Source organism: Chiloscyllium punctatum, chromosome 5 (genome assembly GCF_047496795.1).
Source record: "Chiloscyllium punctatum isolate Juve2018m chromosome 5, sChiPun1.3, whole genome shotgun sequence".
NCBI lineage: Eukaryota > Metazoa > Chordata > Chondrichthyes > Orectolobiformes > Hemiscylliidae > Chiloscyllium > Chiloscyllium punctatum.
This window is the reverse complement of record NC_092743.1, coordinates 51436822-51452420: the sequence shown is the minus strand read 5'-3', so window position 1 is coordinate 51452420 and position 15599 is coordinate 51436822. Positions and strand designations below refer to the sequence as shown.

General features: G+C 38.3%; 1 protein-coding gene across 4 annotated transcripts in view; it reads right to left on the bottom strand.

Annotated features, from left to right (window-relative positions):
• The window catches only part of LOC140477071 (cyclic nucleotide-gated channel beta-3-like), a 111032-nt gene that overhangs the window by 34842 nt on the left and 60591 nt on the right, over nt 1-15599 (bottom strand). For all 4 annotated transcript variants that reach the window (XM_072570291.1, XM_072570293.1, XM_072570292.1 and 1 more), the window contains 4 exons: nt 15450-15500; nt 15255-15341; nt 4661-4725; nt 1139-1261 (listed from right to left, as the gene is read on the bottom strand). In XM_072570291.1, coding sequence (XP_072426392.1) covers nt 1139-1261; nt 4661-4725; nt 15255-15341; nt 15450-15500 — 326 coding nt within the window. The remainder of the gene's footprint in view (nt 1-1138; nt 1262-4660; nt 4726-15254; nt 15342-15449; nt 15501-15599) is intronic.

Genomic DNA, 15599 nt, shown 5'->3' with positions numbered 1-15599 from the left:
ATTTCTCCACATATCTGCAGTTGATCTCTATCCCTCATCAGTTGCTGATTTTTAGCTGAGTTGGTTGAAACTAAACTGGAGATCTGCCAACTTATAAAGAACAAAGTACACAAACAACACATAAAAATCAGGTCCAAAAGGACTTTGTTCATCAAATAATAAGCAGTTTAAAGAAAACAAATTCTGTAATTTGAATAAAGTGCCAAAGTTATTAAGTGCAGCTAACCCCAAAATATAATTGCACATGTACAATACTTGCTCAAGTCCATTTGGAATCTTAGCAAGCCTCAGAAGGGATTTCTGGGTATAAAGGAAACAGCTGATGTCTTAAAAAAAAACTACCAACAGGCCAAGAAGGAAAAAAAAACTGAATAAAGAAAAACAGTAAAAGATTTTCAGCTTCTAGCATAAATCTAAATGGATGTCAATACTTAAAACTAAGTTACCGTCAAAGTTCCATGTTAAATTGTAAAGAAAATATATAAACATTGTTCTTAATAAGCTTTAAGCACTCTGCATGGTTAAAGAGAAGAAACTATTCAATATGCAGAGGTGAAACAATCAGAACTTAATTGAAAATAAAAGCCAATTGACAAACAGTCAGATTTTGATAAATGAATAGTATATGATTTGAACTTGATCCTTATTGTAATGATTTTAATAAATTATTGAATTGCATTTCTACATTCTGCCCATAAATCTCTCAGTGTGATTATGAGGCAATGTACTGAATTGAAACTGCAGTAGCAGCTCTGAAACAGAGATCACCTCGACCCCAAAACTGGAAAACGGTTTTATTAATCTACAAAGTCAGATAATTGTTTAAATTTGTCCAGACTTCTTTTTAACATGGAGTATTAATATAATGTTTGCATCCTAGATTTTAACTGCAGAATTGAAACAGTAAAATCTTCAGTGTTCAAAAATGAACAAGTTATAATTGTACACAGATGCGATGGTTTCAAGTTCAGTGAAGTAATGTAATACAGCCAAAAACACTTAAATTGTTCTTGTACAGTGGACTTCAATATTTTTGTTTGTCAGGTAGCAAATATTAAACATGAATAAGTTTGAATTTTAAAACATATCTTACTCTTTTCCTATTTTGCAGCTAACTCAAAATGGAAAAAAAAATTACCTATTTCCTTTGCCATTGTAGACCCATTTAGTGCTGCTAATACCTTCATACACTGATGCCCAGTAATAAATGCAAGCATTTATATGCAAGAGGTAAAGCAGGTATCCTGTTGTTCGTACAATTCTATAAAGAGAATGAAATGAGTGTGCTAGTTAGCTAGTTAATGAATCACTTGCTTTGCAACAAATTAGCTGCAGCATTGGTTTTCTGATTTGCTATTTATTTGAGTATTCTCAGATTATATTAAAATCACTGGGACAGCACTGAGGAGCAATTATACTAAAGCACCTTGTATGATAAATATTATACATACAAGCATATACAGAGGATAAATATTATAACCCACATTGGGACTAAGTTTAATCTGTGTGTTAAGTGAAAGTGTTAAAAATTTCAAATCTGAGAACTCAAGCCATGTCAAATCCATTCACTTCCATTATTATCAAAGGGATGGGTGACCAATATGCTCTCAGGAGATGTATCTTTTATTTACGTATTTTTATTGGGCTGTTTGTTTCAAAGTTTGGGCTCAGTTTTAACTCTGTAAAAGTGAATGGGTTCTGAGTGAGATAAAACCTCACCCAGGATCTCTGGTTCAGCTGTAGAACTGGTCAGCACGAGAAGGGACATGAGGATAGCTTTTCTCATTGCTTGTGTACCAGAAGGAGCAGGAGCGTTTTAACTGCACCATCTATTGGACCACCCTCTGCAATCAAACTTTTTACTCTGGAAACTAGTCTTCTCCAATGTGCACTACGGCCCTTGACGTTTGGCTGGTACACCCCACCCCATGATCACTTTCCTAAATATCCTCCCTCCTCCCTCCTGTCAACTTGCATCTTCTACTTGGCCTGTGAGCTCCCAGGCCCTCCTCCCCCACTGACAACTCCACAATCTTTCTGTCCAAACATCCTTCATGCTCCTTGAGTCACCAGCCTGACATCCAAACTATCTTTCTATTGGCTGCCTTTGATCAGGAAATGGATTCCAAAACAATAATCATATCCGACCATGACGTTCTGATGACTAGAGAAAGCCTCATGCTTATAAGAGCATCATAAACTGCTTTCTTACTTGTCAGTTTCAAATACCATTTGGTTACACCATGAACCTACTTCTCCAATATTTATTTCATGATTTGCATATCGTTATAATTTTCTATTTTGCTTTACCTTCATAATTGTATCATAATGTCTCAGTAAATCTTTGACAACCTTTTAGGGATAAATGTTATGATTTCCTAGGTACTGGAATTCATCATCCTGTAATGCCAGGTTTGTCACTTAACATTCCACAAAATATTGAAGAGAATTGTAATGTAATACTCAATATTAGCAATGGATAATATCATCCGGCTCTCAGTGTCGATAAAGAACAGTGACAACCATCAGGAGAGACCACTCTGATCTATAATTTACTATTAGGGAAGCCTTTACATTGTTCTGATCTACCATTTAATGCCTTAAAGAAGGGCAATTTATTAGATTAGATTCCCTACAGTGTGGAAACAGGCCCTTTGGCCCAACAAGTCCACACCGACCCTCTGAAGAGTAACCCACCCAGACCCATCTCCCTCTGATTAATGCACCTAACACTATGGGCAATTTAGCATGGCCAATTCACCTGATCTGCACATGTTTGGACTGTGGGAGGAAACCGGAGCAACCCAGGGAGAGTGTGCAAACTCCACACAGAGAGTTGCTCGAGGCTGGAATCGAACCTGGATCCCTGATGCTGTGAGGCAGCAGTGCTAACCACTGAGCCAGTGTGCCGCCCCCATTACCTAAATGAATATTTTTGCTTGGGCAGTTAACATCTCACCAGAAGTGCTCATTCCATCATTTTGACAAATCCTAAGCCAATGCATGAGTTCATTATTTAAATTATTAAACTCTCCTTCCTTTAATGTCTTGTGAACTGCTGTAACTTTCTCACTTCCACTTTGTTAAAAAATAAATGATCTGATCCTTTTGGATCTTTAAATCATGCACTATGGCTAATCCGACATTATAAGCCTCACACAGTGCGGATACTGATGAGTCTCAATCTAACTTTGTCAATGATTCTATTGCTGTGTTCATCAAGCTATGTTTATGCTTTGCTACTCTCTTTAATGCTATTTCAAACTCTTTAATGGTGAAAAGCCAAGAAGTGTGACAGGTATTAAATGCTGGAAATATTTATTTGCTGCCTGCTCTTTAAAATGTGATTTCTGGGATCTATCACCTTTCTGTGATTTGAAGTCCCTTTTCAGCCCTTCAATCTGGAGTATGGTGTAGAGTTTTGGACACCTCACTTGATGAAGGATGTAACTGCATTGGAGGCAGTTCAGAGAATGTTCACCAGATTAATTCCAGAGATGAAAGGCTTGTCCTGAGGAGAGATTGAGCAGCTTTGGCCGTTATTTGCAAAGTTTACAAGAATGAGAGAAAATCCAGTTGAGGGATATAAGATACTAAATGGGATTCTCAATGTAGTTGTAGACAGGGTGTTTTCTCATGTGAAGCACTTTATAACGAGGTGTCATAGTTTTAAACTCAAGGTGGAAGATTTAAAACAGAGATGAGAGTGAATTTCTTCTCTCAAAAGGTCATAAATCTGTGGAATTCACAACTCAGAGTGTGATGAATGTTGGTACATTGACTAAATTTAAGGAGGACATATGTTTTTAATTAGTAATAGGTTGAAAGTTTGAAGCGAGTGGGCAGAAAAAATGGTATTGAGACCAAGATGAGATCAGCCATGATTGTAATAAATGACAAAGCAGGCTTGGAGGAGCTGAATTGCCTACTCCCACTCTTAGTTCTTACGTTCTTCAATGCTGGGAATGATGACATTTAAATGAGTGGAACTTTGTTTTCTGTCCATCAAACCACCTTTACAGCAGTTAAATGCCTGGAAATTTTCAGTGCTGCTTGTAAAATGTGTCTTCTTTAGAAAATCTGAAACATCTGCACAGAGGGTTCTTCAGAATACCGGATTGGAGGTGCCAGAGCACCAAGATTGCCAGAACAGAGACTGCCAGATTAGCGAGGTACAACCTATATGGGTAGACACCCAATACCCGGGGATACACAGAAGTATATATCACACTATGGCAGCAGCATATTGAACCATGATGAACTTGGTATTAAAGTAATAGGGATTGCTAACTCTGGTTGGACATATTCCAGAGGATGTGGGCAGAACAATTGCCCTGAAAGTTTCTGGAAAATGACATCATGTAAAGCTTAGCAAGAGTGGGTGATATGAATTCCACTGTTAGTGAAAACCAAGGAGGAGACATAATCTTAGAGTATGAGATATGCCTAGTAAATTATACTCCAATGCAAACTGCTAGTTTCACTGCAAAAATATATTAACACAATTTATTTTGATTTAAAAGAGAGGCAATTTTTCAATTATGTCTTTTGTGCCAAAATCTACTGCATTTCGTAATATTGATTCAATAAACATGGCATTTTATTACCAAAGACTTTCACAAAAAATGTATATTTATTTGTCTTTTAGATGGTTGCTTACCTGTATATATAGGCTTTTTCCATTATCGCCTCCAATCGATAATTAAATTCAAAGAATGCTAAATACTGGAGCAATAAAAAGTGAAGAAATCAGAACAATGCTCTTGATTATTTCTATTCAAACATTTTCTGGTAGCTGCAGTGTTTAGCTCTGTAGAGGTTTCATTGTTGGTGTTGTTATTTATCCACAATATTGATATTTTAATGCACCTTATTATGTCTCCTAGAGATCCCAAGTACTTCAAATTTAATTAGATACTGTTGATGTGCAATCATTATTGTTATGTAGTTAAATTAGTTATAATAAAAAAAAACCATATGAGAGTGGGTGAACCCTTAGTTGAGTGAAGGCTGTTTACTTTTATATCTAGAAGTGCTCTTACACATAACTGAATAGCTTTTTCCATCACATATGGTATTTGTTCATCTATTAAGCACGACTGTGTTTTCTAAAGGATTAATTTACATGCAAAGCCTATTAAGGACAATGCGGATCATACAATGTGAGGGAGAGGTAGGGAAAAAGGGAGGGGGCTAAATTAAAATGGAGTTGGAAGGTAAACTAACTCCACAGAGATCGATATCCCACAAACCGAGTGACCCTTTATTTACATGTGGGCAGTCCTTGACACTGACCCAGCTTCCTCACAGCAGCTATCAGAAAACAATCACAAAACACCAGGTTATAGTCCACCAAGTTTATTTGGAAGCACTAGCTTTCAGAGCACTGCTCCTTCATCAGGTGGTTGTACACCAGTTCAACACCAACATCTCCAAATCTCAGCTCTCAGAGTGAACAGGATGTCTGACACTCCTGTTCTTATCTTTCAGCCAGGGGTCCCTGATTGGACCAGATTAAGAACCCCAATCAGATAACTCATATTCTATTAGGTCTCCCTGGCTGACTTCATTACAATCACCACAGAAGGAGAGATAAAATATTCTATCCCCTGCCACTTCTCTTTAAAGGTTGTGAAGACTGCTCATTCCAGATGACTAATTAATCTCACCATGAAAAAGAGTTTAACAACTGAAATCAGCAGCAAAAAGAATGAGTACTATTGTTTAAGTTTATATTACCCTTTGCCAAATCCAAAACTAGGCATGGTCTAGGAAGAGCTTGCACAATGAGTTGGAATTAAGTGAAAGCATTTGTGAATTTTACAGTGACACATTTTTTAAAAAGTTCTTAATTTATCAAAGTTTTGTACACAGAATGAAGTCCAAATACCAGGAAATGTATTTAAAATAGCTTATAGATGAATTGCACCATGCAATATTTTATTTTCTGTTAACAAGAAAATTACTTGGAAACATTAGCAATTAAAAATTGAAATCACTTCATCCTGAGACACAAAAGGATGGATGAAGTAAATCACTGTTGTACAAAATACAAGGATATCTGAAGGTAACTTGAATGACTCTACCCAGCTGGTTTACACTCTCTTTTAATGGGAGTAGATTAAAATTAGTTCCTGGAAAACCAAATGTGCTGAACTCCACACCCAGTTCTTGATTTACAGTCCCTATACGTGCTGGGAGTATAAAATGAGCGAATTAACCATTGTTGTCTGGTTTGCAATTCAGTGATTTCTGGTTACCCAACTGAAAGAATGAACTGCCCATTTGCAACTAACTAACAGTAACCCCAGTCTCGTGAATATCACAATACATGTATTTTCTAAATTTGTGACTGCTGCATAGTCCAATTATTGCTTTAATGGTTAATAATTGCACCAAGAAAACAAGTCCTGAACATCTCAGACAAAAGTTAGGCTTTATGACTGTGGTGCATCAGTCAAATATACACCAGGTCTTTTCAGTTTGAATTCATTTTGAACACTATTCATTACTTCCATGTAAATGATATTTTTGGCTGCAGAATGTTGGCCTGGGGTGAAGAAAATTAGGAAGAATAAACATTCCTAATGATGAAAATTGATTTTGCTGAAAGGTGTGCATAAGTGGGTTTTAGATTAAGACAGGCCCTTGTTTACAGTGGACAGATGAATTATCATTATTCATTGTCTATATTTACACATCAAACTGTAACATATGGGCAATAACTCCAAGTAGAGCCCCAGTCAGCCTTTTCTGTTTCGAAAAAACTAGAACCTATTCAGTTTCTCTTCATTGTTAACATGCTCAATCCAAGGCAAATCTTCGTGAATCTCTTCTGCACCACATATCATGTAAACACATCAATCCCATAGTGAGGCAACAGAACTGCACTCAATACTCCTGCTGCAGATGTGTCAAAGTTTTGTTCGGCTCTAACATTGGCTTGAAGATAGCATCCAGAGGGTGGTGGTAGACGGTTGTTTGTTGGACTGGAGGCCTGTGACCAGTGGTGTGCCGCAAGATTAGTGCTGGGCCCACTGCTTTTTGTCATTTATATGAATGATTTGGATGTGAATATGGGAAGCATGGTTCGCAAGTTTGCAGATGACCAAAATTGGTGGAGCAGTGGACAGAGCAGCAGGTTATCTCAGAGTACAATGGGATCTTAATCTGCAGCAGGAGTATTGTGTGCAGTTCTGTCACCTCATTATGGGATTGATGTGTTTACATGACATGGGGTGCAGAAGAGATTCATAAAGATGTTGCCTTGTATTGAGCATGGGCCAATGGGCTGAGGGGTGGCAAGTGGAGTTTCTTTTAGATAAATGTGAGGTGTTGCATTTTGGTAAGGCAAATCAGGACAGGACTTATACAGTTAATAGTTGGGCCCTGGAGAGTATTGCTGAACATAGAGACATAGAGGTGCAAATGCATAGTTCCTTGAAAGTGAAGTTATAAGTAGATAGGCTGGTGAAGAAGGCATTTGCATGCTTGCCTTTATTGGTCTCCGCATTGAATGCAGACATTGGTTAGGCCATTTTTAGAATACTGTGTTCAGTTCTCATCTCCATGCTATATGAATGATGTTGTTCAACTTGAAAGGCTTCAGAAAAGATTTACAAGGACATTGTTGGGATTGGAGAATTTGAACTATAGGGAGAGGGTGAATAGGCTGGGACTATTTTCCCTGGAATGTCAGAAGCTGAGGGGTGACCTTATAGAGGTTTGTAAAATCGTGATAGGATGAATAGCCAAGGTCTTTTTCCCAGAGGATTCCAAAAGTAGAGGGCATATATTTAAGAGGGAAAAGATTTAAAAGGGACCTAAGGGACAACCTTTTCACGCAGAGGGTGGTGCGTGTATGGAATGACCTGCCAGAGGAAGTGGTGGAGGCTGGTACAATTACAATATTTAAAAGGCATCTGGATGGGTATATGAAGAGGCAGAGTTGAGAGGGATATGGGCTAAATGCTGGTAAATGGGACTGGATCAGTTTAGGATATCTAGTCTGCATAGATGAGTTGCACCGAATGACCTATTTCCATCCTGTACAACTGTATGACTCAATGACTCTAAAAACTCCCTGATTTAATCTATGCCAAGACTGACAAAGACAAGTGTATCTGGCTTCTTAATATGCCTTCTCAATTACCCTATTGACCTGTCCTGTCACCTTCAGGGATATGAAACCCCAAAATCCTTCTATTCCTCTACATTTCTAGTGTCCTCCATTCATTGAGTACCCCCTTGTCTTGTTGTTGTCTTGACTATGGAAGTATAGCTTAGCTTTCCTGAAATTACATGAGTCGTGTACTTCGGGAAGGGTGGAAGAGACACAGGGCTGGAAAGAAGCAGTCCTGAGATTCTTCCAAGGTTGCTGCCTTTACATTGCCACTTATATTGTTGGCTATTTAGTTCTCACCTAGGACCACAGAAAAAGGCCATTCAGCCCATCATATCTGCAGTAGGTAAGTAATCTATTCAAGCATGTGGGACCTCTGTTCATAAATAGAGCTATTCAGTAGAAATCTAGGAAAGTTATGCTGAACTGATATAAAGCTGTGCTGCAGCCATAAGTAGAATATTTAATTCTTTTCTGGTCACCTCACTCCAGGAAGGAAATGAGGTACATTGTGAAGATACAAAGGCAATTCCAAAATGCTTTCAGGGATAGGTGATTTTGGTTGCAAAGTAGGGTTGGAGAATTTATTCTCCTTGGAGCAATGGTTGAGGAGGATTTGATAAAGGTTTACAACATTGTGACAGGTTTAGATATAGTAGTATTATTGAAAGTACAAGCACCAGGGGACACAGATTTAAAGTCTCATGCAATAGATATCAAGGGGATGTGAATCCGAACATTTTAAAAATAACTAGCGCCAATATGTGGTGCTCACTTCCTATGAGGGTAGTGGAACAGCAACAATAAGTGATTTTAAAATGAGAGCATGTCTGCTGATATCCCCAAAATACTCTCATGATTTATATAAGAAAAGCAGGCCTGTGGAGTACCCCTGTCAATAAAGCTAGTAATGTCATTCAATCTCATTTGCTTATATTGGCGATGCTTATTTTGGTGCAGCCATTTTCTTTTTACTGTCAGGGTGTTTCACTAAGTGTGTATGTGCAGAACCTTCTGCATACACAGTGTCAACATTGCAAGAGCATCAGGGGATATGGTCTTAAAGTAAATCAGATCAGAACTTGAGGAAGATAACCTTACAGTATAAAGAGGCTATAGCTGGGGAATGGGATTGATTAGATTGCTTTAGAGAGAGCCAGCCTGGAGTCTGTGAGCTGAATATTTTTCTTTTAAGCTACTATGACTTTATTATTTGATAATGTTATGATTCTATGAATCTCTGTATCGTAGCATCATGGAGTTATAAATTAGACTGTTTTCTAGAGCAGGGTGTATTCTGTTTTGACTAATAGTATTTTCCCAGTCCTCGAGTGGCAGGGAAATAGTGAGAAATTTGGGAGAATTTCTCCTTAAAGTATCAATAAGAACCTCACTAGTAAATGAATGAAGACCCCGGTTGCATTCATTAGCATTTCACTATAAGCTAATCTTGCCTACTTCTATGCAGTTTGTGATTTGCTCAGGTACCAGTGAAAAATTAAAAGGTGCCAATTGAATGTCTGAGTATTTACCTTGCAGCTGCAGCTTGCTAAATTCCTCGTATTCATGTTGGCACAGCGACTGACCCCAACCTCCATTCACATTGGAAAACACTTGCCTTACAATATCATTACTGCCCACTGTATAGGATGGGCCAAACAGCTAAAAGTTAGTGATCCTATTTGACAGCTGCATGAGAAAGTAGATTGCATTGGATGGGCTGAAGGGCTGAAATTGTTGATGACACTCAACAAGCTGCATGACCTTAATGAATGTGCCACAGGCAGCACATTCAAAACTTGTTTTCAGTACTAGCAAGCAATTTTGTCTTCTGTAACTGTTTTTCCTCTGTGCTGGAAGGTTTGTAACACTGTATAAGAGAGAGAGAGAGTTTCATTCTAAGTTGTTGAACTTCACCTTGGAATCGCGAATGGTTCCAGGAACAAACTAAGCTTCCAGACCAGCCGACGATCGAGGGGTCCCTGACATGCAGGAGGGTATGAGGCTCATTGCTTTCTTTTCCATTTTTTAAATTACTTAATAAATGTTCATAGTTCAGTCTTTTATTTTTCCTTCTTTTTACATCTTTTATCATTACTCAATAAAGTCTGTTCAGCCTCTTATCACTGCAGATGATGAGCTAAAGTGGTGGGTCAATGCACCCATCATTGTCATCCTAAGTTATGTTGTCCCTATAATCCCAAAACCCTGATGGTCAGGTCCGTAAGATATGAGGCACTGTGACTCACAGTGCTTCACAGTGCCAGGGATCTGGGTTCAATTCTAGTTTCCTCCAACAGGTGGATTGGCCATGGGAAATGCAGGGTTATAGGGATAAGGTAGGGGGGTTAATCTGAGTGGGCTGCCGTTTGGATGGTTAGCGCGGATGGTTGGTCTCTATGGGCCAAATGGTCTGCTTCTGCACTATAAGGACTTTATGTGGCAAAGCAGATAGGAGCAATGAGGAAGTGAATTCCATATTTGTGACCCATCAACACTGAAGTTACGGTGCTATATTTTCAAGTCAGGATCTTGGAGGGGAAGATAGCAATGGTATTTGCTAACATTGTCTTTCCATATGGTGGACAATGTTGGTTTCGAAGTTGTTCTGTGAGTAGCCTTGCTGAGTTGCGAGTTTTAATTTTTTACGATATAGTTACAGGTATAATTTTACTGCCCTGTCCCAAGTCATTCTCTTACTCTTAATACATTTGGATTTTCCTCAATTTTACCTAACAATACAATTTCATATCTTCTATTTGATTTCCTAATTTCAATCTGTCAGTTCACCTCTGTACATTTTATAAGCACTTGAGCTTCCTAAAGTATTACTTTTCCTGAAATTGCCAATAAGCTGCATTTTATAGAGTCATAGAGTCATAGAGATGTACAGCATGGAAACAGACCCTTCGGTCCAACCCATCCACGCCGACCAGATATCCCAACCCAATCTAGTCCCACCTGCCAGTACCCGGCCCATATCCCTCCAAACCCTTCCTATTCATATACTCATCCAAATGCCTCTTACATTGTACCAGCCTCCACCACATCCTCTGGCAGCTCATTCCATACACGTACCACTCTCTGTGTGAAAAAGTTGCCCCTTAGGTCTCTTTTATATCTTTCCTCTCTCACCCTAAACCTATGCCCTCTAGGTCTGGACTCCCTGACCCCAGTGAAAAGACTTTGTCTATTTATCCTATCCATGCACCTCATAATTTTGTAAACCTCTATAAGGTCACCCCTCAGCCTCCGATGCTCCAGGGAAAACAGCCCCAGCTTGTTCAGCTTCTCCCTGTAGCTCAGATCCTCCAACCCTGGCAACATCCTTGTAAATCTTTTCTGAACCCATTCAAGTTTCACAACATCTTAACTGGTATGCTTCTGGATAACCAAGGTCCTCCAGGTTTGTCAGTATCATCCTTTTACTTTGTCAGGATATGTCTACACTGTGCCATTAGAACCTATGACACCCCTGCTCCATTGGGAAAATATTCCTTGTTTTTCCACAGAATTGGTCAACCTGGTGGAATGTCAGAGAGGTCAGTCTGGTGGAGTGGGCACAGCAGCACCAGAAGGAAAGCTAGCAGGCCAATTGGAATGGGATGGGTGAGTTAAAATGCTTATGATTGCTCCCACAGCCCTAACAAGCTGGGATTACTTTTGAATGCTTTAATCCTGGATCATGAATATCTGTGATCAAGAGTGGTTCCAAATTATGCAACTTGTTTTCAAATGATTTACTGATACATTTCAAATATCATTTGGATAAAATGAATCAAACAATACCATCATTTTCTAGTTGGGAAAGCTTGCCTTCCATGTTGATTCAAAATCTTTCAAATGCAAATAATATATTCAAAATATTTGGCCTTTCCTTCTCACTGAAGAAGTGACTTGCCAGACTAATGCTATCTGAGAAGGAATTTCTCCTCATATCCATCTTAAACAGAATCATAGAATCCCCAAGTGTACAAGCAGGCCATTTGGCCCATTAAGTCCACACTGACCCTCCAAAGAGCAACCCACCCAGAACCACTCACCCCCGTGCCAACCATATCCCTATAACCCTTCATATTCCATAGCTATTCCACCTACCTTACACATCCCAGGATGCTATGGATAATTTAGGTTGGCCAATCCATCTAACCTCCACATCTTTGGACTGTGGGACGAAACTGGAGCACCCAGAGGAAATCCACGCAGATGCAGGGAGAACGTGTAAACTCCACACAGACAGTCATCTGAGGTTGAAAGTAAATCTGGGTCCCTGGCACTGTCAGGCAGTAGTGCTAACAATTGTGCCCCATGCTACCCAGACCGTGTCCCTATAGCACCCTTGAGTTTGAAATTGTGCCCTCTAATTTTAGCTTTCCCTATGAAGGGAAACATCCTTCCTGCATCTAACTTTCCAAGTCCCTCAGAATCAAGAATGTTCCAATTGGATCACTTCTCATTCTTCTAAACTTCAGTCAGTTCACTTCAAAATCTCCAATGAATATTGGCTAAACCTGGTCAATCTTTCCTCATAGGAAAATCCTTTTAACCCAGAAATCAACTTCTATCTGTTATAATTTCTGAGGTCTGCGGTACATGGCTGATGAGCTTTAAAAGTTAAGGTGAAAGGATGCAAATTCATTATTATATTTTAATGACATGCTTGCTTCCTAAGATCAAGTTAGTTATCATCAACTCAACTCAACATCAACTCAACTCGGGTCAAACCAGAAGTAGCTCAGTTAGAGATTGCTTAAAGATAAGGTTTTATAATTTTAAATATTTAATACCCACAGTTCCATTCTGCCTCTCTGGGTCTCCAATTTAGGCCTCTATAATATTTATGTTTTACTTCTTATTGCAGGATGCATTGAAGGTATTAGTTATGGTTCTTGTGACTCTACAGTGCTCAGCAAGGGACTAGGCTACTTTTATTTTGCTTCCAGCTATTCAAAATGTTCCACAGAACTGAACTGTGCTTTATTGTCAAAGGAAGATGACTAAATCATGACCCTATTTGCCAATGTCAAGCAATAAGTATTGTTAGTGGATATGTTGTATTGGTGCAATAATGTTCAATGTATTAGATAGTTAAAATTGATTTATAATTTCCAATCAACCTGAATACAGAACTTTTGATTGACTTGACATTCAGCCAGCGCCAACAGTGCAAAATGTGTCCAATGGTGTCTGGCAGAGGCATGTGCAAAATTGGGACCTGTGGCTCATGTGATTAAAATTGGTGAGCTGTCAGTTTTTCTCAACATTAATTCACAGTTTGCCAACAAATTTGGAGGCTCCAATAGTGATTTTATGGCTGAGATTTGGACAAATGTAGTTAAACTTCTCTCCCTGTGAGTTCAAATCATTGGCTAGTTTTAGCATTCCTTCACTGCCAACTTTATCAATGAGTTCAAACACTTCACAAACCAAAGGAAAATTTGATGCAGATAATCCCTTTCAGTCAATTTTAGTTCAGTAGTGATTGAATTTATGCTGATATGTACATAGCATGCAGCCCCACCACAGTGTGACACAAGGAAAAAGGACAGCAAAAAAGATCTATCACTTTACTTCCAATTAATATGAACATAGAAACCTAGAAAACAGGAGCAGTAATAGGCCATTCAGCCCTTCAAGCTTGCTGTACCATTCATTATGATCATGGCTGAGCAATCAATTCACTAGATTGTGTCTGCTTTTCCACCGTATCCTTTGATCCCTTTAGTCTGAAATGCTCGATCTAACACCTTCAAATCATTCAATATTTTGACTTTGACTGCTTTCTGAAATAGGAAATTCACCAGACTCATCACTCTCTGGGTGAAGAAATTTCTCCTCAACTCAGTTTTAAGTGGTCTACCCCCTATCTTGAGACTGTGACCCCCAGTTCTGGACTTCCCAGTCATTGGACATTCTTCCTGCACCTACCTTGTCTAGTCCTGTTAGAATTTTATGCAATTTTATGAGCTACTTCTCATTTTTATGAACGCCAGCAAATAAAATCCTAACTAATTCAATTTCTCCTCTTACATCAGTCCTACCATTCCAGAACAGTCTGGTAAACTTCTGCTGCACTCCCTCCATAGCAAGAACATCCTTCCTCCGATAATGAAACCTAAACTGTACACAATATTACATGTGTGGCCTCACTATGTTCAAAGACACCCAGGTTTTGTTGCATGTTCCCCTCTCTCAAATTATTTTACTCCTCAGTTATCCATATTATACTCCATCTGCCATGCATTTTCCCATTCACTCAGCTTGTCTAAACCACAATGAAGCAACTCTGCATCCTCTGCACAACACACCCCTCCACCCATCTTTGTTTCACCTACAAATTTGAAGACATTATAGTTCATTTCCCATGTCAGAGTCATTAAAGTATATATTGTGAACAGCTGGAGCCCCAGCAGTGATCTCTGCGGTACCCCACTTTTACTGCCTACCATCCAAAGAAAGCCCTGTTTACTCTTCCTCTTTGTTTCCTGTCTGCCAGACAATTCTCTGTCCATCTTAATATATTATCCTCTGTTTCATTTGCTTTAATTTTACATGCTATTATTTCCATGCTTTTGATAGATTTCTGAAAGTCCAAATAAACTAAATCATCTGGCTCCCCCTCATCAATTCTATGAGTCACATCCAGAAAGGATTCCAGTAGTTTTGTCAAGCATGATTTCCCTTTTATAAATAGGTTCATAATAGGTTTGACATCTTGAGAAAACATTCAAAAGAGGAGCCTTAGGAGCTTATATTTGTCTTGGTGATATATACCTATAAAATATTATATATATTTTTGTACATTATGAAAATTGTATTTTAATGGATCGGAATAGAGATTTTATATGAATACATTAATTGAAATAAATGGTTACATCATATCACTCTCATGTGTAACACTCTTTCAATATTTTCACTTGCCTGCCCAATGATCTAAGATTGTGTATTCCAAATTAGTCAATAGGTAGTTAAACTTTACCTGTCTCGAATATGATTTGTAGATCTTACCAAACCTTGGTAATCCATACACATTCTACAGTCTCATAAAATAGAGAAAGGATGAGATTTACACTACAGCGTGAGTTAAATTGAACCCTGGCCACTATGAAGCCAATAACCAAAGTGTACTTACCTTAAGTAAACGATTCAGTCGAAACAGGGGATTGCAATCAAACACCAAGTAGAATAAATCAAATGGAATTACTGATGCCAGATCAAGCTAAGAAAACAGAATTTAAATTTGAAAGCATACTCTTAAACACCAAAAGTAACTGTCAAAAAATATATTTGCTAATTGCTGGATATTCATAGCTAAATGTGTGCTTACCTTGAATTTCAATGATTGCATGTAATATTTTTTCATTTCTTCTTTATTATTCTAAACAAGATAAAGTGTAAAATAAAAGATCAATAACATACAATTAAAATATTTTTTAACTTTCGATTTTTTATTTTTTAGTTTGTACATCAAATGAGT